The sequence below is a fragment of the Tachypleus tridentatus genome, chromosome 10 (assembly GCF_004210375.1).
Source record: "Tachypleus tridentatus isolate NWPU-2018 chromosome 10, ASM421037v1, whole genome shotgun sequence".
NCBI classification, from domain to species: Eukaryota; Metazoa; Arthropoda; class Merostomata; order Xiphosura; family Limulidae; genus Tachypleus; species Tachypleus tridentatus.
The window spans coordinates 41750723-41778067 of NC_134834.1; the positions used below are offsets into that span (position 1 = coordinate 41750723).

The 27345-nt window shown below is 34.9% G+C and overlaps 1 protein-coding gene across 1 annotated transcript in view; it reads right to left on the reverse strand.

Moving 5' to 3' along the window:
- LOC143229137 (Y+L amino acid transporter 2-like) overlaps nucleotides 1-27345 on the reverse strand; it is a 75069-nt gene that overhangs the window by 25972 nt on the left and 21752 nt on the right. The window contains exon 3 of the mRNA XM_076461010.1: nucleotides 8736-8829. Within this exon, the coding sequence (XP_076317125.1) occupies nucleotides 8736-8829 (94 nt within the window). The remainder of the gene's footprint in view (nucleotides 1-8735; nucleotides 8830-27345) is intronic.

Here is a 27345-nt window from a genome sequence, read left to right on the forward strand (position 1 = left end):
CAGTATGAGAGTGTGGGATACCTACAAAAAGTATCCCAGGCCCATTTTTGAGCCTTTTGTGCCATATGGCAAAAATGAATCCCCAGTGGACGAGAATATCATGGAAAACGTGACGAGGTGTTAGGAATACAATGAGCAGCTGCTTGTATAATACAGTCAGTTACTGCTGCCACAGAGTCATCTATTGATGGTTTACAGATGATGGCAAGATCAAGTTCTGTGAGAGCAGTGAAAGAGGGCTAGTTTGCTTGATCCAGTTTCCACTGGGGCATACGGTTCGGGTGGCATCAACCACGGCCAGTCTTTCTCAAAATTATAAGAAAATGATCAATGCCTCAGATTATTGTCAACCATCCATGAAAAATGGGAAAATAATGAAGGGGAACAGACTGAGAGATCAATAGCAGTAAAGAACTGACTAGATGCATGAAAATAAGTAGAAGAACCAGTATTGAAAAAAGAAAGGTTGTAATCAGGGAGCATATGCTCTACAGAGCAAACCCTCCTATCAATATCAGCACTTTCCCAGAGAGGATGATTCCATTAAAGCCCCCAGGATTAAAAAGGGGGATTGCAATTGTTCAATGAGAGTATCAAGGTCTGATTGATCATATGTCTATCCAGGGGACTGGTAGAGAGAACAAACAGTAATGGTACGACCCAAGGAAACATGCATGGCTATGGCCTCCAAGGGTGTGTCGAGTAGCAAAGACAGGGTGGGCACATGCTGATCAACCAACAGTGCCACCCCTCCATATGCTCGTCCATCACACAGCCTGTCATTTCTGTACAAAGAAAACCGCCGAAAGGTGACTGTATCGGCAGGTTTCAGAAATGTTTTCCGTAAGGAAAGACGTACAGCATGGCAGGAAGCAAGTAGTTTCTTGATTTCATCCAGATTAGAGTGTAAACCTCGACATTTCCATTGTATCAATATGGCCATTTTTATTTATGTGTAGGCGAATTGGGTGGATAACCCTTCTGTTTACGACCACGTCTCTTTTCTTTACTGTCTTTAATCAAGGGAGGGTCTATCGACCTCCATGGATCCCGCCTTGGATTGATTGGGCAGGTCTTTGATGTCGGAAGAGGATTCTAGCGACTGAGAACGTAAACGAATGATCGTTTTGAATCTTGAGGTGGAAGAAGATGTACCCGAGAAAATGCTTGTACCAGGAACCAAAATGAAGTGGATCTTGGGATTTGCTGAAATGTATGTTAGGGACAGAGAAGGGTGTTAACTTTGATTCACCAACTTTTTTAACCATGGAGGTCAAAAGACGTTTAGTCGGTTTGAGAAAAATTCTTTTGGAGGCACAAGAGAGATCCCTCTGTTCTCCCACTGTAGTAGTGGAACGAAGTGCAGCAGCATACGTCCGAAAAGGAGTGGTGGACGGCAACTTTCGAGCCTTAGGGTAAGTAATGTTTTGAATCATTTTCAAACGCTGCACCTCTTTTTCTCCCAACCATTTATGGCAAGAACAAAAGTAGGACGGGTGAGAGCCATTGCAACTAACGCAATGAGGGTCCGTTTCACACTCATTGGCATCGTGGTACTTGCCACCGCAACGACCACACGTCAAGGAACCACGACATGACGTCTTCGAGTGACCAAACCGCTGACACTGGAAACATCTGAGAGGGTTAGGAATGTCTGGCCATACCCTAAAATTAAGATAACCTACCTTCATGGTGGCAGGTGAACGTGGTGATGTAAATTTCAGAATGTGGACACTGGTCGGCATCGTAATTCCATCTTTGCGAGTGGAGATACATCTCACTGCAGAAACTCCTTCGGTGGAGAAACCAGCGAGAATCTCTGATTCTGGAATGTTCTTCAAATCCCTATCAACAATAACTCCTCGTGATTAATTCAAAGTAGCATGAGGTGTAACCTCAATAGGCATATTTCCAATTGCCTTTGAATGCAAGAGGAGTTCACTGTGCTGAAATGTGGATGTTTCCACCAATATGTCACCAGATCGAAGCTTCTTTACTGACTTTGGAGAGCCAGCAAATCCCTCTAGTCCCTGCTGAATGAAAAAGGGAGACATCTGCCCTAGAGGTTTGTCTGAAAGAGAATGTAGTGTAAGAAAACGAGGTACAGGTGTTACAAATGTTGAAAATTGCTGCTCAGAATCTTCAAGACGTGGTCGTTTACTTATGGATTCTTTTTTCACTAGTTAAGTTTTAATTTGGTGGATACATAATAAAAAAATAAATATTTCGGAGCCCTCTGACCCCACCCACCACGGAGCCCTACGAGGAGACGCACAACAATGCCAAACAAGGACATTGCAGCAATGCCAAGATTTCGTGAGCACTATACCCAAACACCAGTATTAGATACGATGTCCACAACACCCGATGAGACCATCCAACACTGGCACATAGTTGACCCTAGCCCAAGTGGACCAGCCGATTGACCCAAGTGGGACCACCCCAAGGCCGCCCGTCTACAGGAATTCAAGGCCAAAATTATGTGTCATGGTTGGACCCCTAAACCACCAGAATCCTCTCCTCCTCTTCACGGGTCACCACTCACAGGAAACACGTGGGTGTATGTTTAGATCCCCTAGGAGGTAAACCGAAATAACAGAACCTTCCCTGGGAGGTCCCCTCACCACGAACAGGAATTCACACCGAGGGGTTTTCTTTGAACATAAAATAACTGCATACAGCGACTTTTGTTGGTACTATATAACTGGAAGTCCGAAGTTCTATTGCTATTTTTAAGTTTTGTTGGTGGGATACTTTATAGTAAGTTTCTACAATTTCTTGGCGATAAATTTCTACAATAAACAAACAACGATACAGCCCACTTGTTTTAAAATAATATATTAAAACAAGTAAAACTTGTATACAATTGTTCGATTCACTTTTGACTATTACAGTTTATCTGGAGCTTTAAATAATTGTTGTTCTTTCTTCGTCTAAGTCCACACAATCTGGCTCAATTTCTTTACAATACAACCGACAAGACGAATTATTCTTAAAAGTTTAACACCCCATGCGGTGTTACATCAGAATGAATGATTTCTTGACTGTACTGTATTTTAAGTGTTTTTGTTGTTTCGACCAATAGATAGTTTAAAACCTTATATTATAGAATATACATGGACGACAATTGTTTTGTTTGAAAATAAACCTGATGTATATTAAATTCAAAATTAGTTGCACAGTCAACATGATAATATTAAATCTACCACTGAAGAACAAACTGCATCCACCCTACCATTTTTATAGACTAAAACAGTAATATTCAAATTCGTTCACAGCTTACAGAGTGCAGGTAAAAGAATCAACGTTCCGATCACTAACGTGGACACTAAAGTACAAACACCGATCTCCTCAATTTGGAATATCGTTATAAAACTAACAAAAAGAAAGACCAGTATACACAGAAGATATAAAAAATCCTTTATCAGAAATCATAGACACTTTTCCTGAGCAACAGTGGACAACGAAATAAACCCATTTTTTACATAAACCAATATAATGAATATGTTGGCGATGTTTTCCGAAGCTCCACTCCAAGGAAGAAATACAAATTCCATAACACTAAAATAGCATACATAAATACATTAAATTTACTGTAGAAAACAGAACTTTTTACACAGTTAACTTTATAAATGTTACCATCACCTGATCTACTGAAAGAATTATATAAAAGGGACACATAGTGAAAATCACGTTAATTGGGCTTACAATCACAGAATACACCAAACGCTAGGCATATTAAAATTTGTAATTTACCCTACATTATTTGCACCAAAGATAACATCGATGAAGAAATAAACTTAACCAAATGACGTTTATCAAATAAATTGACCAAATAACAAGTCAGTTTTATAAAAAACAAACCAAAAATCTACAATGCTGTTTAACACCCCAGAAAATAACAATTCATACAAAAATGTAATAAAGTAATCACTGACTCAGTTCCATAGGCCCTGCATGTCTCGCCATCTGAGGGTCGAAGGTTCGGAATCACCATCTCACAAAATATGCTTATCCTTTCAACCGTGAGGGCGTTATAATATTACGGTCAATCTCACTATTCGTTGGCGAAAGAATATATCAAGAGTGGGCGATGGGTGGCGATAATTAGCTTCCTTCCTTCCAGTCTTTCACTATTAAATTAGAGACGGCTAGCACATGTAGCCCTCGAGAAGCTTTGTGCAAAATTGAAAACAAACACAGTTCCATTCATTGACAAGATAAGCTTCTCTTTATGAGATTTGTACGTACATACATACAACATAAACATTCATTCCAAATTTGTTCTCACCCTAGGAACAAAAATAAAATAAATGTATTTAAAAATGATCGAAACGTTATTCTTATTTAATATTAAAAATGCACTCTCTAGTACAGAGGTAAGTCTACGAATTTACAACGCTAAAATCAGGAGTTCGATTCCCCTCGGTGAGCTCAACAGATAGCCCGATGTGGCTTTGCTATAAGAAAACACAAACACACACGCTAATATTAGAAAATTCCAACTAACTACTGAAAGTAAGACTGAATACTCCTACTCTGTGAGAGAAAAAACAAACAAATTTATCCTTGTATCAAAATAGTTAAAATTCATGTAAAGGTTTTGAAAGTGTTACCACAAACTAACATCTACTGGGTTTCATCTTTATTTAATAATTTTTTCTATATGTTGAAACTAACCTACAACATACGCGTTACAAAAAACACCGTGTATTTTCCAAGCACAGATTCGTACAGCTTCTACATAATATCTTCCGGGATGTTTACTTCATAGTCAGTTTAATTGAGAAAGACCAAGTAATGAGGTGAGCTCTGCAGCGGTCACCATTACAGTTTGGGTGGGACGTTGGTTAATTACTCTTTCCTAGAACCTGAAGGCTTTCGTTTGAAGAGAGACTGGGAACAGAAATGAAGTAATGTCGTTGAACCGTATGGTTATTACGAGCAGCGTCCTCAGACTTTTTTTTGTAAGTACAATACGTGTAGTAAGACTTGTAATATTCACATCAGTTAGCAGCACACTGTCAACAACACATGCTAACGTTTCTTCCAGCGGCGTCAAACACCCGTAAACTCATTTCTCTTTGATAAACTGAACAAATATTTTATTGGTCTAATTGGATGCCACGATAAGTAATGCAGAAAACGGAAGGCTTCGAGATAAAAAGAAATATTGTTCATTGGCGCAACGTGATCATTACAAGACTCAGAAACGGCCTTGGAATTGGATATCAGTTAACAGGTTGCAATAGGATATGTTCGACATATATAAGCAGGTTCTCAAAATGCAATGTCGTTCGTCTCGACGTGGTGAAAATATACTATATCAAGGCATTATTTTGTAACTTGGGACCCAAACAGGCGAACAGCCGTTTTGGGTACCTCCCAATCACCCAAAGGCAAAAAAACAACAACTTACAAACGACCTCTCCGATGAAACATTTTGGCTCCAGGGCTCAAATTTATTAGTTTCCAGCCTTTTATCCAGCGCCACAGAAATAAATACTAGAAGTCCCCAAAACCATCTCGTACGAAAAAACCAATATTCTACTAAGCTCACGCTTGAGGGGGGTGAAGTGAGTCAGAAGCTGGCCTTGGTGGATTTCATGAGCTGGTACACCTTAATGTCTCCCTCTTGCACTTTATATTGTTACAGACCTGACCTTGTGTATTTTATTAAATACCTACATACCTACTTTGAACTTTATCCTAAATCTAAAACGAGGTAACAAGTGATCTGTACATGATATCTCATTTCTATACTGCGCAAAAATTTGAAATCGTTATATTACCCGTTTGTAGATATATTCCAAAATTCACAATTAATAATATTTTGGGCGTTATATAGTATTAATTTATATTTTAAAAAAACTTCCTACAGAGAGACATTAATATCGTAATACTTACAATATATAATGGTTTATTTACATAAATTTCTCTACTTAATTCATTCATCTCGTTCTTTGTTCCTATTTACGTGTATGGTTTTGTAATTATTTGGTAATCCACTCAAGTAATATCTCTGGTAAACGAAATCATTCTCGGTGACTATGTTGCTTTAATTAATATCAGGTGAATGACAATTATTGGACCCTTTGAGTTAAATGCATGCTCAATAAAGTTAGAATAACTTATTTCACTACTAATAAACACGATTAAAAAATCTTTATAGATAACCTAACACCACTAACGACGAAACGTTTTCAAACACTTGATCAGTGCTAAAGGCAGTATCGCCTTTTAAGCAAATAAAGAACTGTTATGTTTTTGTTTCTTGATAACAGTAAACCTATAATTGAATGTTATGTTCGGTATTTTAAAAATAAACAAACAAAATTTGTATTTTTGCATTGAAATGTACTCATTTTAAAACTAAAATAAACTAGGGTACGTTAAAATATCGGTAAAATGTCCGCTAAAAATAAGATAAATCGAATGTATTATAAAGTGAAGCTTTGCAACTTGTCATGAGCATATCGTACAGACAAAGCAGACATTTCCTATGAGACTACAGATAACAGGAAGTAACATGATAGTCCAGAAACGTAGCACGTGGACGCTATCATGTGACGAGTTACTGAAAACCTATCATGTATCTTAGCAACATATTTCTACTAAATGCATGGATGAAAGTAAGAAAAATAAATCCATAAATTTCTTAGTACATAACATATATCGTTGTATATGCACACGTGTTAATAACTGGAAGGTATATGCGTGTTTTTTCTTCTTTCCAAAAATAATCTTTGGCAAACGTTTATTCACGATATATAGGTCAGCATGCCCTTATTTATTCCGTTATTGAGAAACTAATTTCGTACTCCATTTAATCAAAATATCAAAAACTAGGTGTAAAGTAATTTTAATTCGTTTATCATCTTTGTTGCTACTAAGTAAACACTACGTAATAGTTTTATATGACATAATAATGTACAGTACATTTCATACGCGCTGAGTTATCTCGTACTAAGTTTTAAAATTTCTTGAAATTGTTATTAGTATTTTAACCTGAACGACTCATTATGTGCTTAAGAATTAAACACTCACATTAAAAACTCTTAGGGCTCAAGAGAGAGAGAGACTGCTATATCGCTAAGAAGAAAGAACACTGAAACCTGAAATTTTGCACCCTTACTTAGCGGACTCTAATAACACCACGATGTACACGTTCACTTATCCAAAAGCATCTTTTTATGAGACAAGCACGTGAGAAACACATGGTAAAAAAACAGTTCCTAATATAACAACTTCTAATGTATGGAAAAGCCAGTGCAGTCTGGTAACACTAGGCTCCAATAATGGATTTTGTGTAATGTTGTTTAGGAACAAAAGAATAACCTAATATCGTTGTTAGTCGATATACTGAAAGTATAAAATAAATTATATAAACTACAAATTGAAAAATATATAACTGTTGATCTCTTAATTTAGTCTCTCCCTTGACTAATGAGGTGTTTGTTTTTTTTCTTAAATTAAGAACCGCTGGTGATATAACAGAAAATAGCTTAATTCAGAATTGCTTAAGTAGTGGTTTATTATAACTCATACTGAATTAACGTACGCTAGACAGTATTCTGTCATGCTGAAGCAACACAAATTTATTGTATGCCCTGTTAGCTTATATCAAATCCAGGTGTTTGGAAACTTCGAAGATGCCTTCAAACAGAGAAAAACAGTCCTTTTGAAAATGATGTCATACGTATCGAAATACATCAATAGTGGTATTATTCCAAATGTTGTGTACTTGATGATCATCCATATAGTAGTATACTGATAAAAGTTATCCTAGTTATATTTCTCCACCTCAGAATTCCACTTCTAGGACATCCTTATGCAAATAACAATGAACAAGCACTACTGTAGAACAGATGCAAAAATAGGTGGATGTTGTGCACAAGAAGTGTCAGCAGTGCGATACAGGAAACACAAATCACATAAAGACAACAGGTTTATAAGGTAAAAAGAAAACAAAAACGATATCGACAATCATTCGTGTCGATTAAAAATCCACCATGTTCCTCTAATGTCTTATTCTTGGATTTAATCTCAATATACTCAAACTGTCAAGCCGTTCCAAAAGGTCATGAGACATCGACAGTTTCAAATATTTAATGTTTTTTGAAAAATATATATGCAACAAGTTTTCTGAGTATGAGTCAATAGTTTAATTTTTTAAATGTAAAATTGCATATAAAATCACTGAAAACAATACCACATAAACTAATTAGTTTTGAAGGTTATACTTTCGTCAAAACCACTTCAATTAAAATTTAAATCTGATAAACTTGTCTAACAATAATTTAAATTTCTAAATTATGTTCCTGCCATGCATAAAAATTATTTTTCCAATAAAAACATTTTGGTATTATTTAATTTAGATTTATTGCTTTGGGTCCTTAAGTTGAATAAGGGCGGTGTTGCAAATATACATGATAAAAAAGGTAAAAAATAAAAAGACGTAGATTTTGGTTGTCATTCCAAGAAACACCACCAGTTGTCTGAACTTTATGTTACACAAATTTAAATTTAAAAACTTGTTTATGCTTTACAGAAGTCATAATATTTAGCGGATATCTGCAACATCGTACGGTTTTCTTGGTGGTCTCTAAAGTAAAACCTAATGCCAGTCAAGCTTAAGAATTAATACCGTATGTAAAGAGGTATTTTAGAATCTTTGATAAGTTCAAAACCATCTTATTGTTTTTATCACTCCATAGAAAAATAAAGTTACTCACCATCCATTATAAGCAAAGAGTCCCGAGTAGAAGGAAAGTGCTATCTTTGTGATGTCCGATTCAGTTCCTTCAAATGAAAAGTGTTGTGTTTGTCCTAAAAGGAAATTATTTGAAATTACAGAAATATTATTAACGATACAAATTGTATGATTTCAGCTTTATAATGATGCTTACTGAATTAAGCAGGTCAGAATACAAAGCAATACGCTTTTTTATAAAACGCATTTTAACAAAGACACAAACTGAATAAATGGCATGGAGCAGTTAAATAAAAGACAAAAATAATTTTTCGATACTAAGGGTTATACAGATAAACAACAGATGACTGAATCTGAAGTGAGAAAATGTGACCATTCTAGCTTTATCGAGCATATTGAAAATAACAGTTAACAGATGTATAAAATATAAACACGTGTATGTTTTTCAGAAGGTATGAGATGACAAAAAAACAAGAATGGACCTTGAAATATTTTGTTTTCATAACAAACTAAGTAGTTGAGAGGCATAAACATGGATGTTACTGCAGCACTAACACGTGAGTGTTTCACCTCAAAGACTGATGGAACTTGTATAACACTTCAGTTGTCTATGTAGTTAGTATACAAGAAAAAAGAAATAATATTTATCAACTGAGCTAACAAACCCTATGTGTTTGCAAGTGATGGTATTTCTAATACGATCGATCACATTACTGATCAGTATTTTCGCAGGAAAAATACTTAAGAGTTATCTGGTAACATAACATATATCGAATAATTTGGATGAGACTTGAAATACACAGTTACTGCTTTAAAGGAATTTAGCTTAAAATCTGCCAGTCATAACTTGGAGTTCAAGAGCACGAGTCAAGTTTGTCACCAAATGATGGTTGGCAATAACTTATGTTTTCTTTTTTATCGTTGACTCCTTTAAAGCCAAATTAAATTCCCAAATATGTCTGCTTTATTCTGTGAAGAGCATTCTAAATACATTTTTATGTAAAGTTTCATCTAATTAGTCGAAAAACAAAGGAATGGCGGTCAAAAACAGAAAATCTTCAAAATATTTTGAGCTTTAGAATTTTAAACAGAAGAATAACATGAATTCACAACCTATTTGTTTCAGTCTACACGGATTTTTGCAATAGTAACGTTGTTAAAAAACTAATATAGATTAATCGAAATATAAAGAAATAAGCCATCAAAACCTTAATTTTGCTCATTTTTTCTCCTTTCACCAAAATAAAGGCAGATATCTTGATTATATCTGCTTTAGCTTGTGGGCGTTGTCACAAGATGTCTTTATGTCAATCTACTGATGAAAGTATAAGAAAACTTCAAGCCAAACCGTATTCTTGTCAGTCCTGGCTTCATTTTTTCTTAGCCTGGGGAAGGGGGAGATGAAACATGAGGCCAAGTTTAAAGTATACCTAAAATTATATGAATGGACGACAGAAGTTTGGAGCAACAATATTTCAGGGGGTTCTTGTCCTCCTCTATCGTAAGCCATGGTTTATGTAAAATGTGACCTTTGATCCTATAAAATCAGAAGAAGGATCCTAACTCAAAACACCAATAAACGACGCTATCAATTTTCAAGACGATCAGACTAGAAATATAGGAGTGGTGCAGACAGACTTGTAACTGTTGGATAACTGAAGAAAACTTAGGAAATACAGCGTCTTCTTCTCTAAGGCAAATGCTTAAATTTAGTGATTAATGAGTACACATTAAAACAGAAGAAATGAAACATCCACTCGATAGCTAAATATTTAAATATGGTGAACAATAATATTATTTTTTACTTAGTTTTGTCTGAACAAATTCTTACACATATAAAAGATATCAAATTTAATGTGAAGAAATAGTACCTATATCAATAATTATTTTAAACAAGTCATCAACGTGTATTATAAGTTAACAGCCACGTATACTACTGATGTTTTAAATTCATATTTTTGATAAAAATAAATTTTCTTATAAAAGTCTTGCATTTAATTGACTTCAGATTTTCCAGTTCCCAGTATTTCTTAAAGTATAATAATATATTATATACATATAATTTTCTAATTAGCAAAACATTTAGCTCTATATATTTAGCTCAAAAAACTTTTGCAAATATACTCTTCAAAGCAAGAAACGCAAAAGGGATATTTTTGTTATTTTAAAGAGAAATATATGTAATAACGTTACAAGCTCAGAGTATGTGATGTTACACGTGTTAAGGCACTGATTGTCAGACCAAAATGACAATAAAAGTTGTGCACTTTGAAAACGGAGGAAAACATCGGATTTTTCGCCAAAACGTATTCGTGTCCAATAAATTTGTTTGAGAGATCTGCATGTTCTGCAAGTGCAACATGTGCAAAATCCCTATAAAAGTGACGGGTTCTCGGTTTCCATAGCTCAGTGTCAAGCCACCGACACGCAATACAGTTACGCCAAGACTGAGAGAAGCACAACGCAACAACGTCATTGGTCGCTTGGAAGCAGGCGAATCTCGATCAGATGTTGCCAGAGCTGTGAATGTCCACCCAAGCACTATCACAAGGCTATGGAATCGTCATCAACAACATGGATCAACTCGTGACCGTCCACGATCTGGCAGACCTCGTGTGACCACGCCCGCACAAGATCGCTACATCCGGTTACGTCACCTTCGGGATAGGACTACCACTGCGACTTCTACTGCCTCAACCATATCAGAGCTGCTTAGGATTTCCGATCAGACCGTACGCAACCGTCTACGAGATGCAGGAATCCGACCTCGACATCCAGTCAGAGGCGTCATCCTCACCCAGCAACATCGTCAAGCACGGCTCAGTGGACTCGGGCACATCGGGTATGGCCTCATCGACGATGGAGGCATGTTTGGTTCAGCGATGAATCACGTTTTATGCTTCGTAGGCAGGATGGAAGGACCCGTGTTTACCGTTGCCAAGGTGAACGTTTTGCAGCAAACTGTGTGCAGGATGTTGACAGATATGGTGGTTGCAGCGTCATGATGTGGGCTGCCATCGCCTACAATGCCAGAACAGACCTTTTGCACATTCGAGGGAATCTTACGACTCAACGATACGTCGACAAGATTCTTAGGCCCCATGTGCAACCCATCATGGTGAACGCCAACGACGTTTTTTCAACATGACAACGCCCATCCTCACACAGCCCGACTCACCACTGTCTTCTTGAGACACCACAACATCAACGTTCTTCCCTGGCCCTCCAGATCACCAGATTTAAACCCCATTGAACATCTTTGGGACGAGTTGGACCGACGTCTGCGACGGCGACAACCTCAACCGCAGACTCTACCTCAGCTTGCAGCAGCTTTGCAGGCTGAGTGGACAACCATTCCACAGGATGTGATTCGTCATCTCATCGCTTCCATGGGCAGGAGATGCCAAGCAGTTATTGATGCTCACGGGGGGCATACTCGTTATTGAAGTTGAGTGATGTTAAACCTCACCTAGTGAGCGTGGACTTCGCCTTTGCAAACTTTGAATGTTCAGCAGTGAATGTGCAAAGTTTCACACATGTCATACAGAACTACCCGGGATAAACTTAACAATTTGTCTCATATTTTGCCTTTTGCGTTTCTTTTTTTGAAAAGTATATATTAATGGATTTTAAATGTTGATTCATATACACCTCCGAAAGATAAAAGTTCATGAATTTATCCATATATTGCACACTGTTATATAACATATTTTAGTAATTAGCATATTAATATTCTTTGTGATAACATGCAATTTATAAGTTAACTTCCTATCAAAATACCTAAAACAACAGACTCCTTTCTTAGCTTGACTGTTGCATTTAAATCATGGCAAACGGTTTAGTTAGTTGATATGTTTCTAGCGTAGAGATATGCAATCAGTTACCTATATTCTGTCCACAGAGGAATCGAACCCCAAATATTAATACTGTAAGTCCGGAAACTTACTGCTGACTCACTGGAGTATTATAAAAAAAAAAAGTGACAGTAAATGCTATTACACGCAATCTATTTCATTTTCTTGATGTTTGAAATTAATATTTACTTAACACTCAAAATTATTATAAACCATTTTATTATACTTTATAAAAGTTAATATTTCCTATGATTAACCTGAATATACTGTATTATTTGTGAAAGTTATGTTTCTGTCACTTTTTTTTAACTTCCATAAATCATATCAACCAGGTTGTAAGGCCCCAATATGACGAAACCATTTAGTTAGTTCATTTAAATGTCAAGAGACTGGTCTCTCTTCTCCACCAATGATAAGTGGGATAAAAAAAAATCACTGCGTCCAGTACTGAGCGGAAGTATATTTTTCATTCAGAATTACAAGACGAAACCATTTAGTTAGTTCATTTAAATGTCAAGAGACTGGTCTCTCTTCTCCACCAAAAACAGAAAAAAATCACAAACTTCACATGTTATAGAAAGAAGTTACACATTCAACAAGAGTTAAAATGTGCTGGATGTCGGTTAGCCATAACCTTAATATTCAGATTTTGGCTTTAGTCAATACATCTTGATAATAAATGGGGAAGCACTGTTCAGTGAACAACCGTGGAAGATAAGTGGTAGTTCTGTTGTTTCAAACTCTTGCTTAAAGTATTGCATTGTTTGCTTCCTGGTTATCACTTTAGATTATATTTTAACATGCCGAAAACCATTCCACCGTAACTGCCTTTTGGCGTGTAAAGTACTTAATGCAACCTGAAACATGAATTTAGACCAATCATGTGCCCTTTCTTACAGCTGAGAGAAATTTACCGTCAACTTCTCTTATGTCTGCTTTTGATAAATTTTGCGCAAAGCTGCTCGAGGGCTATCCACGCTAACTGTTTTCAATTTTCGAGTGACTTGAGGGGCAGCAACTGATCAACATCCCCCACTACTTGGGTTACTCTTTATCAACGATTGTATATGACATTACAACGACCCCAAGGCTGAATGGGCATGTCCGGTGACGGGATTAGATCCCGCGACACACGGATAATGAGTCAAGCGTTCTAACCATAATTTTCTATATCAAAAAGAAAACTGTCCCTGACATGGCACTCCGGATGCCAGATCTCCAGACTAAGAAAAACAACCGTCACTAACATCATTTTCTCTTCGTGCCGCCATTACCGCTGAAGAGAGCGTTACACACAGGTAATATATGGTAAGTGAAGAGAATATTGTTAATTATTTTCTAATGTTGTGCGCAATTTAGGCGTATCAAAGTAAATTATAATTCGTATCTCATGATAGCACCATAAAAGGTTGAGTTTGAAGTTTATATTCTACTATCTTGGTACTATAACTACTATATGTTCATTTAAACCTATTTACGAACAAATTTTAAACATTTTTACATTAAAAAAACAGGTTGGTTATGTAAACCGGACATTCGTCAGAATCTTGATCAGAACATGAAGACGTCATTAAAGTTAAAACTATTTTTACGTACCTTTACACTTTCCTTAATCGAAAAAAAAAAAAAAAAACCTGCAAAAGTAACATTGAGTCCATAATAGCCTTATAGTACATCATACTCAATGTTAATTGCATTATTAATATAACTGCATACAGCTAACTTTGTTTCTTGTTAGATGGTTAAGTAGATTTCTATCAACTGTAACACCACCTCTTACTGCTGCCCCTGGTGACTCAGTAGTGTGAGTTCTTATAACACAAAAATCGGGGTTAGATGCTCATAGTGAGCACCACCCATATAGTTCACCATATAGCTTTGCGCTTAACAACAAAGAAAGCTGTATATATTCCATATTAATAAATCGTGCGATAGCGAGTCGAAGGCCTTCTTCACTCCTACGAAAATTACCACTTCAAACCATCTTTCATAACTATCACTTATAAAATCTCACATTCACACACAGACACACATATTGTATTACATAGTGCCTTTCGAGAACGAGAAGAACGTCAAAAGTGCGCCAAAACAGCTACGGATTAACACACCACACGTGAAACGTGCAGAATGTTAAATAATAACATACTTCTGAAACAACCCTTTCATACATAATCAATGGTAACATGTCATGTCAAGCCCTACCGAAACAAGAAATCAACGACGTAAAGTTTTTACAAAGGTTAAAAGAAAAACCTTAAAATTCAATTATATTTTATTATAACCTTCCAAAAGTTTTTGGGTTTGTTCACAATGTAATCTTGTTTCTTTTTCGTTAAATTTCAAATATTTACTGACAAACATGTACATCTTCACCCACCCTCTAAACTGGACTCTTGAAGACATTGTTCTTATATCAACACCACGACACAGTATCCTCACTGCGCCAAAATGTTTCTCATGGTCTGAAATTCGAACATATATACAGAGAAGCTACTTTAAACCAGATATCATGGAGTATAGTATTACTTCCTTTATAAATTCCTAGATTTTCAATGGTCTCACACTACGTGGTAATGACACAAAGAATGTTGTATTTATTTTTAAATCATCCCCAGTTTTATTACGAAACAATCATGAAAAGTCTGCGTGTTTCTCAACATTATCCGGGTCTACGATATGCAGGCATATCGTATGCTTTCTACGTTGCCAGATAATGTTTACATTTTAATGTACGTCACTGTTTGGTCTTACGATATGACACCAGCCAAGAGAACTATCAACTTTCTCTAGTCTTTGTTAATCGGGAGACTGAATGAGCCACAAAGATCACATTCATTCAACATTAGGGGGAAACGCTGTAGTACGAAATACGTTATAGATGGAAACAACATTCCGCCCTAGCGACAAAGCATATTACAGTCTAAAGAAATGACGCCCTTTCTTAAGATGAAAACCACCCTCACTCACACGCGCACCGTGTAATTCTCTAGATATCTTTGTGCTTTTTCAGGTTCTTTTACCACTTCATAGTCTAAAAAATGGCAGAGCCAGACATGGTCTAATGGTAGAACTCACATAATGTCACTGAATATGCTCACCCTTTCATTCATCGGAGCGTTTCCATGTGATGATCTGTGTCACTATTCACTGGTAAAAATATAGCCTAAGAGTTGGCGATGGGTGACATTGACTAGTTACCTTCCCTCTAGAGTCTGTCATTTCAAAATTAGGAATGGCTAGTGAAAATACCCTTCAAGTAACTCTGCGCAAATTTCACCAAACAACAACAAAAAAAGGGCTATGGTATTTTCTGCAAAACAATGGGCATTTCATAAGGAGAAAGAGACAACCACTTGAGAACAGACAAGTTTAGAAGTCCTCTGGTAGACATCCTATTTTTACAAAGCTGCAAAGATCTCTGACAAACACTTGTTTGTAGTTACAGCTCAAGGAATGGCTGCTGCTATTTAAACTTCTCCTGGTTTGATTTTTGCTCTATCACAAACTTAATCCACATGTTATAACTTATTATATTATTTAAAGATAAGCAATTTAAAAAGGCGCTACACTCTAGTAGTGTATTCATTTGAAACATTAATAATGGAATGTACACTATCATAACAGTTCATACACTCTCTACTTTGTGTAAAGCTGTGTATGTACTTATCGAGAAGAGTTTCGAACGATCAAACCTTCTAACAGTGGGTTGGCCAAGGAGTGGCGGACAGCTTTCTTTTAAAGTAGAACTAGAAGTAAACCTATGAATATTATAAATTAAGAAACTATGATGATAACCAGAGATTGGATAATACTTTATAAGGTGGGTTTTACTTATTGTTGCCTAGTAACTGAATCCAGAAAATGTGGCTTTTGTTAAAGTATATACGATGAAAATCTTGGAAGAAGCAGACGAATCTTAGGAGTGTCGCCTACCCCTACTCACATCCTCTTGGATTTGTTACTATAAATAATCCATTCTGTCAGTCGAAGAATTAGTCTATTTCAGCTTTTTATGTTAGCGTTATCTAATGGCATATGTGCTATAAACGCAAAAATTAAGAATTATACATGCTCATCGTAACCTAAAATTTATTCTTATCTTAAATTATGTAAATATTTAAAATTCAAAATGACTTGTGTGTGTGCGTGCGTGTGAATAGTACATTTATTTTTCTTTGATTTATTTCAGTTTTGCCAAGAAACAAATTTACAAACACAAAATAGAAGACAAAAACAAGCTGGCGTCAATTTAGCGTTACTTTGCGCATGAAAAATATTACGAATTATTGACGGCGAGAAACCCATTTGAAATGAAAATGCAATTTAGAACAGCTGGTTCTAAATCTAGTTTTCATTTTTCTGCTTGTTTCTCCAACATAGAGTTGGCAGTTGTTGCATTGTAATTTATAAAGTATGCTAGTGTTGTGTTTGCCAGTGTAATTTTTACATAGTATAGACTTTCGTTTTGTATCTAGGTGTTTTCTATGGTTATGTTGTGTTTATTTGAAATGCAGTGCTCAAAAACGCGTGAAGATTTTTTTGTTCTTTGAAGCTAAGTAGGTAAACAAACATAAATAAACTCAAAATCAAAGAAGCCCTACTTATACAACAAAAACCAATATAAAGGAACACTTTTATAGTTGTACTAATTAATAACCTAACATATACTGCAGCTCCCCCTACGGTCCCGTACCCGTTCACACTCTCGTACCTGAGACATGTGCCCGGCAACGGTCAGTTGCAAACTCTATGTGCACCTGAAGATGACCTAAGAAGTTCGAAACGTTGTTCTCTACCTTATTTTTATAAGTTTTAATACCCATACTAGCCGTTCCGAGATACATAAGTATTACCAATTACTTGACAACAGAAGCACTCAAATCATTTCGCACAAGACAGGTTTGTGTAGTCTTAAGACACTCTTGAAGAAACGCAACAACTATTACATAACAAGCAACTCTAACAAATGCTGATTTTCAAACAAAAGTGGAAAGGTCGTCCCCTAGCGGTTAACATGCTCGGACTGGGAATGCGGAAGTTCACACTTTTCAAACATGCCCTCCGCACTGCAGGGTCGTGGGTGGGCTTTAAAACTGCACATTCCTAGTTATTAGTTCAAAATTAGAGACGACTATGCACAAAGTCATTTCTGTAGTTTGGAAGGAAAATCTGACAAAAAGACAAACCAAAAACTCAATGAAGTAAAAATTAAAAGCACTGAAACCGACTGTTTCAATACTACAAGCTTCCTGAACTGAACATTTATTATTTTAGTCAAAAAGCTGCTAAAATAATTTGTTAGGCGAGGATAATACACTGTTCTTCAATATTCTACGTTGTCACATTAACAAAATGCGATAGTTTCAGAAGACCTCTTTTTATATCATTATATCTTCTGAAAGAGTAACTCGAAGGCGATATGTAGATGTTTACTACTAAGGAATGGATTCAATTCCCGAGACCAGTGGTAGTGTTGTTTTATGTTTCATTAATTGGTATTTACTGGTATTTTAACAGGAGTTTCGTGATTTTCGAAAAGATGTTTCCCAACTAAATCGTTTGAATTTTAAAGAATTTAAGGTACATAAACTAATAAATTAAACAAGGTCCTGTTATCGGAGCTAGAGTTATGGTTATAGGAAAATTACATTGTTTTTACCTCTTTGGAAAACTTCTATTGTTTAGATAAATTAGAAAAGAAGTTCTGAATTTAACACAAAAATCAAGAAATATAAAGCATAAAAAGTATAAAACTTAAGTTAATGTTTATTCCTTACTGGTTTCGCATGTATAAACACTCTTCACTGTCAAACCAAAAATGAATAAATATATAAACGTACCTTAAACACATTGTGGGTAACTCTGAAGAAACCTTACGGTTATTCAAAGCGAATGTTTACCAAAGAGTAGCCTCTGATGCTGCGAAACCAGGTTAATAAAGAACATTCACAAAAAAAAAAAAAAAAGAAAGAGAGGACTGAAGTTTTTAACACATCTATTTAGAAGAAAAATCAATATTGTACCTCTCTGGTAACATTTTGATGGGAAAACCGGACTAAATAGTTTTCGGATACACAAGACTGTTTAGTTTAAGAGTTGATATTTAGTTTACTTATTGGTCTAATATTTAATCGTTATTTAGTTTTCATGAAAAGAGTGTTAATACTCCTATGAAAAGTGGGGCCTAATAAGAGCCTTTTCGTAGGAGTGTTAAGTATTATTTTAAAGGCAATGGTTATAACAAATTTCGATGCGTAACTCGGTAAGAGTTATACGTTTTGTGTGTGATTCAGTTGTAATTTGACGTCATATTATGCGAACTTTCTGCTCTTTCACGTAGCTTTAAGTAATTATTGGTACATCATAGCGTCCTGTAGTTTGTAACAAGTTCTAGGCTTCACTCAGCTGGGCGATTTAAATCAGAAACGTTAAGTTAGTGAAAGTACAGTTAGACTGCGTGATTCTTAGTTTAGTCGTAATGGGCAATATTGAAAGTGGGTTACACAGTGGTATTGTCAGAACAGAGATGAATACTTTGTCTTGTCAAAAATATTCTAAAATAACTTAACCCAACTGTGTAAAGTTTGACGTAAAGAAGACAATTATATGAAGTTCTGGATACAACTATGATAACACATGGGGTAACGTAAGTGAATCTGTGACAGACTGCGTAGTAAGAAACAGAATAGAGAAAAATAATTCACCTTGCCAACCAAGTTCTAAAGTAAATGATCTAGTCTGTGTGGAATTTTGACAAGAAAAGATAATTATTTAAAGCTTTAAATACAACTTCTATAATTAATAGCAAAACGAACTTTTGTGCATACGTTTTACTTGTCTAAATATATTATTTTAAACAAGTGGATTGTGAACTGTTCGTTTATTGTTCGAATTTAGAGCCAACAACTCGGACATCTACTGTAAAGAATTTGGCCCTATATACATAAAAACCCTGACAATGGCAGATGAGATTCAACTGAATCTAGCATAATTTATATATTTTGTATTATTCATGACTGAAATAAAATCATACTGTGTGTTCATTACAGTCTTGTTCAATAATGCTCATTGTCTGAGAGTGTACAGTACGGGAGCAAGTAAGGGCGTGTTGCTATGTCTTGAGTTTATTATTATTATTTACTAAACGTACTCATTCCCATTTGCGTTATTAAACATTATAAACCTGTGAGTTTAGATATGTATAGCAGTTTTCATCTGGATATAACGTTTGACAACCAATCAATCTTACTGCACGTTTACCATTTGCACACACGAACACAAAATACATGATGATTTAGTTCTTTTCCGAAAGACTATTTAGAATTAATAAACGTTTAGTAATTTGTTTGAGAGACCTTTGAAAAAGTAACATTTTAGAGCGCAGTTAAGGGTTATCATGACTCTTATTCTATAAACTGTGATACCAAAGAAATGACTGCATTTCAGTATCCTTTACAACCTAAATATCTTATTTTGCATTCAATGGAACATTAGTTAAGCACTAGTACATAGGTTTCGTTCAATTTATTTTGAAAAATCTTTTTTTTCGTTACATATTTCAAGCTGTCACGTTCAAGTTTATGTAAACGCTCGCATTCTTGGGAACCCGCTCAACCAAATTATTATTATTATTATGCAATGAAACAAATCGGTGGTGGCGGCGTTTTTTTCTTTTTTGGTTCAATATGATGCAGAATTTGACGTGTGTCCAGCCAATAAAACAACCAGAATGCAAAATAAGAAACTTAATTTGATCCAAACAAAGTTGTTTTTCTAATACATGTGAACGCGAGAATATGGTCCAGATGCTTAAATTCTGACAGGGCAACAAACTGAATAGACAGACAGACACAAGCCATACATGTGCACAATAAATACATACCCTGGATTTACTTTCACTTGCATAAGCAGGTGCGACCAACACCACCAGCTCAACACAATAAAACTTCAGTCCAACGTTCAATCACGTGACTCAACAGCACTGTGTACAGTACACAGAGAAGTTTCGGTAGAGTTAATGTACATAGTAAAAGTCAGTATGCTATGATCACGTAACCGTATTAATACTAAAATTCTTACTATACAGCCTATTTATAAAAAAGCAAGCAACGTTAATAAAAGAAAATTATTAAAGCATTTGTTTATAATTTTATTTCATCTTCCATCCGTGTTTTTATTTTCTTATATGCTAATGAATATTCCTCTTGAAACGTATCCAAAATAAAGAATTTGTGGTTCGCATAATAAGAAATATTTTTTCCCAATAATGTTTACTTCACACACACACACACACACACACACACACTCAAGTAATACTGTAGTGCACAACTACCCGTAAGTGAAAATGGAACAGATTGTAGCAGTTTTCGCCCTCCTTTCTATTTTGGCATATAGCTTCCCTAACTGAGAAAGGCGTGTACCTAATACAGAACGGTTATAATAAACATGGGGAGATAAAAAACTAGAAACAAACAAAAAACACTTCCCATATGACGGTATTTGAGACTTACACAAAACTGCACATATTCTCGTCAAACATGGTTCTCTTTAACCTACAGCCTTGATACCTTTAAAAGTAGAAACAATAATCGCCGATTGTAACAAATAGAACCATCTATTTCAATTAACGCCTGTTTTGGACTTTTTATACGTGACTATGAGATTCGGCTGATAAAAAAAAAAGTGTTTATAAAGTACAGGTACTTTCAGGTCTTTCTAGTGTACAGATACCAGCTGCATCATAATCCTTGGTTTTGACTTCCACCGACAGACCAGTAGGTGACTTGAAATTAACTACCTGCATTTTGTGTTAGGCACAGCTATTGCATGACCGTATATAATATCAAAAAATAAACACCAACAATAACTTTTATTCCCAGTCTAGGTATAAAATTACTAAAAACCCAATTCACTAAATCCTTCTGAAAATACTAATTACATATATAAATTCCACTAAATAAAACCTCTTAAACAGCTATGTCAAATATAATTCTGCTGTAATAATTTAGATCGTGGCTTATTTGGCCATAACAATAAGCTCTAAAACTCTTCTACAACATAAAGAATCTCGTTAAGCTATAAACATCTTACTGTTCTTAAATTCATGAGCAATGATACGAATCCTCACCGCTGTTGGCTATTAAGTAACACTATTTTAAAAAGTTGAACTTGTGAAAGCTTTAACTGCACTACCGCCTGACTACTAGAAAAGGAAAACTTAATTCTACTTATCGTTTTATAGTTTACCGTAAATAGAGTTAAAATACGCGGCTGGCTTTACATGCCATTATCTGGCCAGATAAGTTTAACAATGCTTTAACTAATGTTGTAACAAACAGTTTCAACATAAGCAAAACTCCTAGTACGGATAACCCATTGTATAGCTTTGTGCCTGATTACAAACTAACAAATCTCCTACAACACGATAAACACTGATGACGGTATACGTATACCCGTCTCCAACAAACAGAAGCTGCACGGTTGTTTGTTATTAGCGTGTGTTACATGCGGCTGCTTTTTGATGATTAAAACTCTGCAGAAGCACTGGCTGTAGTGTTATCAGCAGTGTTGTTTTAAGATTATTTTTAAATAGGTCGTTATTTAAAAACTAAAATACGAACTTTATTTTAAATATATACCTAAATATGTCACTGCAGAGTAGGATTTGAATGATAAACTTAGGGAGGTTATAGTTTGACAGGGTATGTGGATAGGTTAGTCTGTGAGGTAAATAGGAAGAAGATAATTAGATTATACTACCCAGGGGCATGGGTGGAGGATTTAACTGATAGATCAAGATATATAATAAAAGGAGCTAACAAAGATGCAGTTTTTGTTAGGCATGTAGGGGCTAATGATGTTGGAAAAGCTAGGTCAGAGGAGTTGACTGATAAGTAAGTACAAGCAGTTGATAACTGGATTAAAAAAAAAAAAAAGGCATAACTGTGTCGGGGACAGAGCCCAAAATTAATTGTAGGGATGAAATTATAAATAGGTCAGTAGGGCTAAATGCTATACTTAAGTTATTATGTAAGGATAACCAGATTGATTGTTTGAACTTGTGGGATTAGTTTAATGGAAGTTTTTTTTGGTTTTGGAATGAGTAGTTTACTTTGAAATAAGGTAAGTGTCAGCTTATTTGTAAGGTTATTAACTCAGCTGTAAGGAAACTTTTAAAATAAGACTAGACAGTGGTGAGGGCCAGGATATAGTAAGAACTAAAATGGGGAAAACGTTTAGCATAGTAATTTTAAGTGTAGGTTTAATTGTTACAATTGTCATGCTGAACGTATATGAAATAAATTAGATGACTTTGGAGTGGTACTATAAATGAAAGATTCCGATATAATGGAAATAAATGACGCGTGATGAAATTTATATTTTAGATGACAGAAATTTCTTTGACATACAGGGTTATAGGTTATTTACTAGAGACACAGTATTAAAGAAAGGGGATGAGTAGCTTTATATGTAAAATGTGAGTTACATCCTGTTGAAGTTGAGGATTTCAAAAGCTAGAGTAAGGAAATTGAATCTCTTTGGGTTTATATTACTATATATACTGGAATAAGACTTATTGTGGAATTTATTACACATGATATTAATGAAAAACTTTACAGTGAGATTAAGATTCCAGTTATTAATGAGACCCTAATTATGGATTTTATTTTCACATATAGATTGGGAAATATTAGAGTGAAACTATGAGGAAGAAAGGTTTTTGGAAACTGTTCAAGATGTTAAGATGTTTTCCTTTACAATTTGTTTAGGAACCTACAAGAAATAATGCTATTCTAAATTTACTATTAACTTTTAATATAGAAGTGATTGAGAGGGTGGAAATTGAGGAACAGCTGGGTGTAAGTGATCATTACTTTTAAGTTCACATTTTACTGCAAATTGAAATACGAAATAATATTTTGTTTACAAATTTTAAAAAAGCAAATTTTGAAGGGATGCAAGAATAATTATTTGTTGTAAATTAGATAGCTGACTTACTTGGAGACATGGATTAATTGTAAAATATTCTACACAAACATATTTCTTATTATAAATGAAAGAATGGTTGTAAGTAAAAAAACTGGATTGGCTCACAAAGGATATAAAGAATACAATTAAAGAAAAACATTACAAATTTTTAAAAAATTAAACCGACTTATGATGGGAAATTTAGAAGATTAAAAAAGTTGGTCAACAAGAAATTGGAACATCGGAAAGAATAAGAAATAAACAGTGTTGAGACCTTTCAATGATGAGAAAGGAAGGCTTGTATCTGATGATTATATGGTGGATGGGTTATGAAATTCTGTTTTTTTATTCAAGTTTTACTGATAAAAATTTAACCAATACCTCTCATTTTTGTCATGATAGATTGAAACAAGCACAAACAAGATGATTATGTTAATCCTGAGTTTGTTAAAAAAATATGGAAAGCTTAATGAATGATAAAACTTTTAACATTAAGTACTATAGACATGGAGTCAAAATCGGGATTTGTAGTTTGAGAAAATAACGTACACGCTATTTCCAGCCTAGTTTGTTCACTTATTTTAAGGGTCCCTAGTTGTAGGCTCGAAAATATAATTTCGACATTTTGATTCCACTTGTTTCTTTACTTTTTTGGTGATTTCTATAATCTTTTTTATAAAATTAACAACATTTACTAATTTTGTTCTCTGTATAGTTATCACCTTTGTATTTTCAGAATTATTTCAACTTTTGACTTAGCGAGCCCTAAAGTTACAGAGGACCATTGTTTGTGTTTCATCTTATCCCACTCTGTTTGATTTTGTGGTAATCATAAATAAAGATCACTTTTCGCTTTATCATTACGGGTATTTTTTGTTTTGTTTTTTTAATTACGTGTTCATTCTCTCTTCAACTTAAAGCTGGAAGTTCAGATTTGAGTCAGCATAGCATTTTGTGCCATTCTTCCTGTTACTATGGTTCCTGTTCTTAACTGCAAAGTAATTTTTGCACATACAAATAATACAGGAATCTACACCCACCCACACACACGTATTCACAACACATGTTACATGTGCTGTTACTAAAATAGGTTCGAGTGGGGAATTTTTATCGACGTTCCAACTTACTATAATATGGGTCTAGATTTTGAAATTTTCGAGTGCTTTGGAAATGCTATCTGTAAAGGTCGTAAGACTACATTATTTTTGATTGTGCATGGATGGCTATTATAAATAAGTAAGAAGAAAAGAAGCACCGATACATTTTAACGACACAATTTAAAGTGTGGTTATACAAATATACTGTTGAATGAGAAGTATATTGTAACGTCACTAACTATCCGTGTTTCACGATCTCAGAAGAAGAGTGAAGATAGGTCAGGATATTGTTAGAAACTTGATTGTTGCGCATGCGTCTATGTGGAGTACGCTCGGTTACTGAGCTAGATGGCAAGCGTTGTTTACGTCAGGCATATTTTTAATACTGATTGAGTAACTTTTGTTAAATGTAAAGAGGTCACGCCGTACATATTGTGAAATCGGTAAAATAATATTTGATCAATGTGAACGGAAAATAGCTTACATAAAAAATGAGCAACAACGTTCTAATATCATTCGAAATTGTAACCGCTGTTTCTATATATCAAACAGTCTTCTATAGTGGTTTTAGGTATATACTTTATTCTATGTTAAATTAAGGGCCCACAAAAATGATTAGTCCCTGGGCACAGACAACCTTAAATCTGCCACATTTATTATTCTTCCATCCAACAGTTCCTCATGAGCACAAGCCAAAGGTTAAAATTTGTCACTAGATCTGAGCTTGAACAAACTTGTATTTTTACATATTTGCAACACAACAGTTTACAAAATGAATAGACATAATTTGTATCTTAAGACAAGTCATGGTGACGTTTGTTGTTGATATGAAAGGAAATGAACTCTAACACTATTAGGCAAGTGAAACAAGCATTTTAGTTACCATCATATTAAAGTTTAACACGCTTGATACATAAAGAGATGAAAATAAATATTGATTTTCTGTAAAAGCTGTGATGATCGGACAGGTCTTTTGTAGTTACACGTACTTGTTATTTTGTTTTCCGTGATGAAAGTTGTCTAATGTCATAATTACATTAAAACATTTTTTTACCAGCATAATATAGCGAATAATATTATACTGAAGCCTTGCTAATATGGTAAACCTTTGTACTGGCTTTCAGTACTTGTTAAATAACAAATATCTACAAATTAAACATTAGGTAACATTTCAAATCATTTTCTAATCTATCCGATATGATACAATAGACTGACAGTGTTGTCTTCCAAGTCTTTCGCTTTTCCTATGATCTCTTTTGATCAGCATCAACCAAATTTGGTAAGTGTTCATCAACTTTCTTCTGTTATACCATCAGTATTAATGCTAGTGGTAAAACAAATAGGCATGGTGATGTTACTAGTAGTGATATCGTGGTCTTAAGATCAGACCTACTTCATTATCAAACATAGGTCTAAATGGAATTTCAGTTAAAATTAATTAGTCAGACAAACATTTACGCTTGTCTCCCCTTTTTACAGTATAATGAGCCAGTTTTTATTACAACAATATTTTCTGAGATAACTGATAAAAACTCAAGGTAAAGGGCATGGCAAACTACAGCAGATGCTGTTTCTTGCCAACTATTCGTGAAAGTGTCCAATAGCGACATCAAATACTAATGCTGTTTGTAAAAACGACAAATTCATAGAAACTATCTCACTCGGTTGCAGGACCACTAACCAACGATATATTCTGATGATCTTCAGCCGATCAACTTCCCGCATCCTGAAGTCTGAACTCAAAATCTGATGCTGATCAATAGCTCTGGTAATCCAAGGCTGTGGTCTCTCTTTCCGAGTCTGCATCAAGATTGTGGATGCAACCTTCCGCAACATTAGCAATTGTGTCCAGTATAGGACTTCTCTTAGACCTTGACCTTGAAAATGCCATGTTAATTCAGACAAGGTTCAAAACTTACATAGTGCAAGAATTAATAAAGGCACATAAAATTATTGTTAAAAAGAAACAGAACTCAAAATTAATAAAAGCTTTTGGTTATGACACTAATTTAACCTTGCTACCTCTTACACTGCGGGTATTCTCAGGGGCAATGATTACCTTACAGATATTAATAGTAAATGAGGTAACAAGAGGAAAAGCAGGAAATGATAGTAAGAACTAAATCTGAATTTCAAACAGAACGAGTTGAAGAATATAAACACAGAGTGTAAAAACAAAGTGAAAAGTATTATTTTATTTAAAATCGACAAAATCAAGAAGGCGATAAACAGTTCAAATTACATCAAGAGACTAGATAAATTCACAAGTATAATGAGAGAACAATAGTATCACAACGAATGCACTACCAACATCACTATTGGTCATCTCATAAGTAAAAAAAAAAAAAAAAAAAAAAAGAAAGAGAAAAACAATTTTCTACGCATTTCTAAATATTGGCATACTTTATTTCAGTACAGAACCTACACAGCAGTGACACCTTCCATGTTCGGAAACACTGAAGTGGAGCAAATTGTGACAACAACGCAACTATTACACGAGGAAATTACATTCCAGAACTGATTTATGTACACGTTCATTATGCACAAATACTTAAATTCGTAGAAAGTTTTTTTTACTGAATTGTTCACCTATGTAATATATTATACTCTATATATGTACAAACAGCTGGTTTGGGTTGAGAAAATTTTTATGTAGAGGAGCGAACAACGTTTCGACCTTCTTCGTTCCTCTACATAAAAACTTTCTCAACCC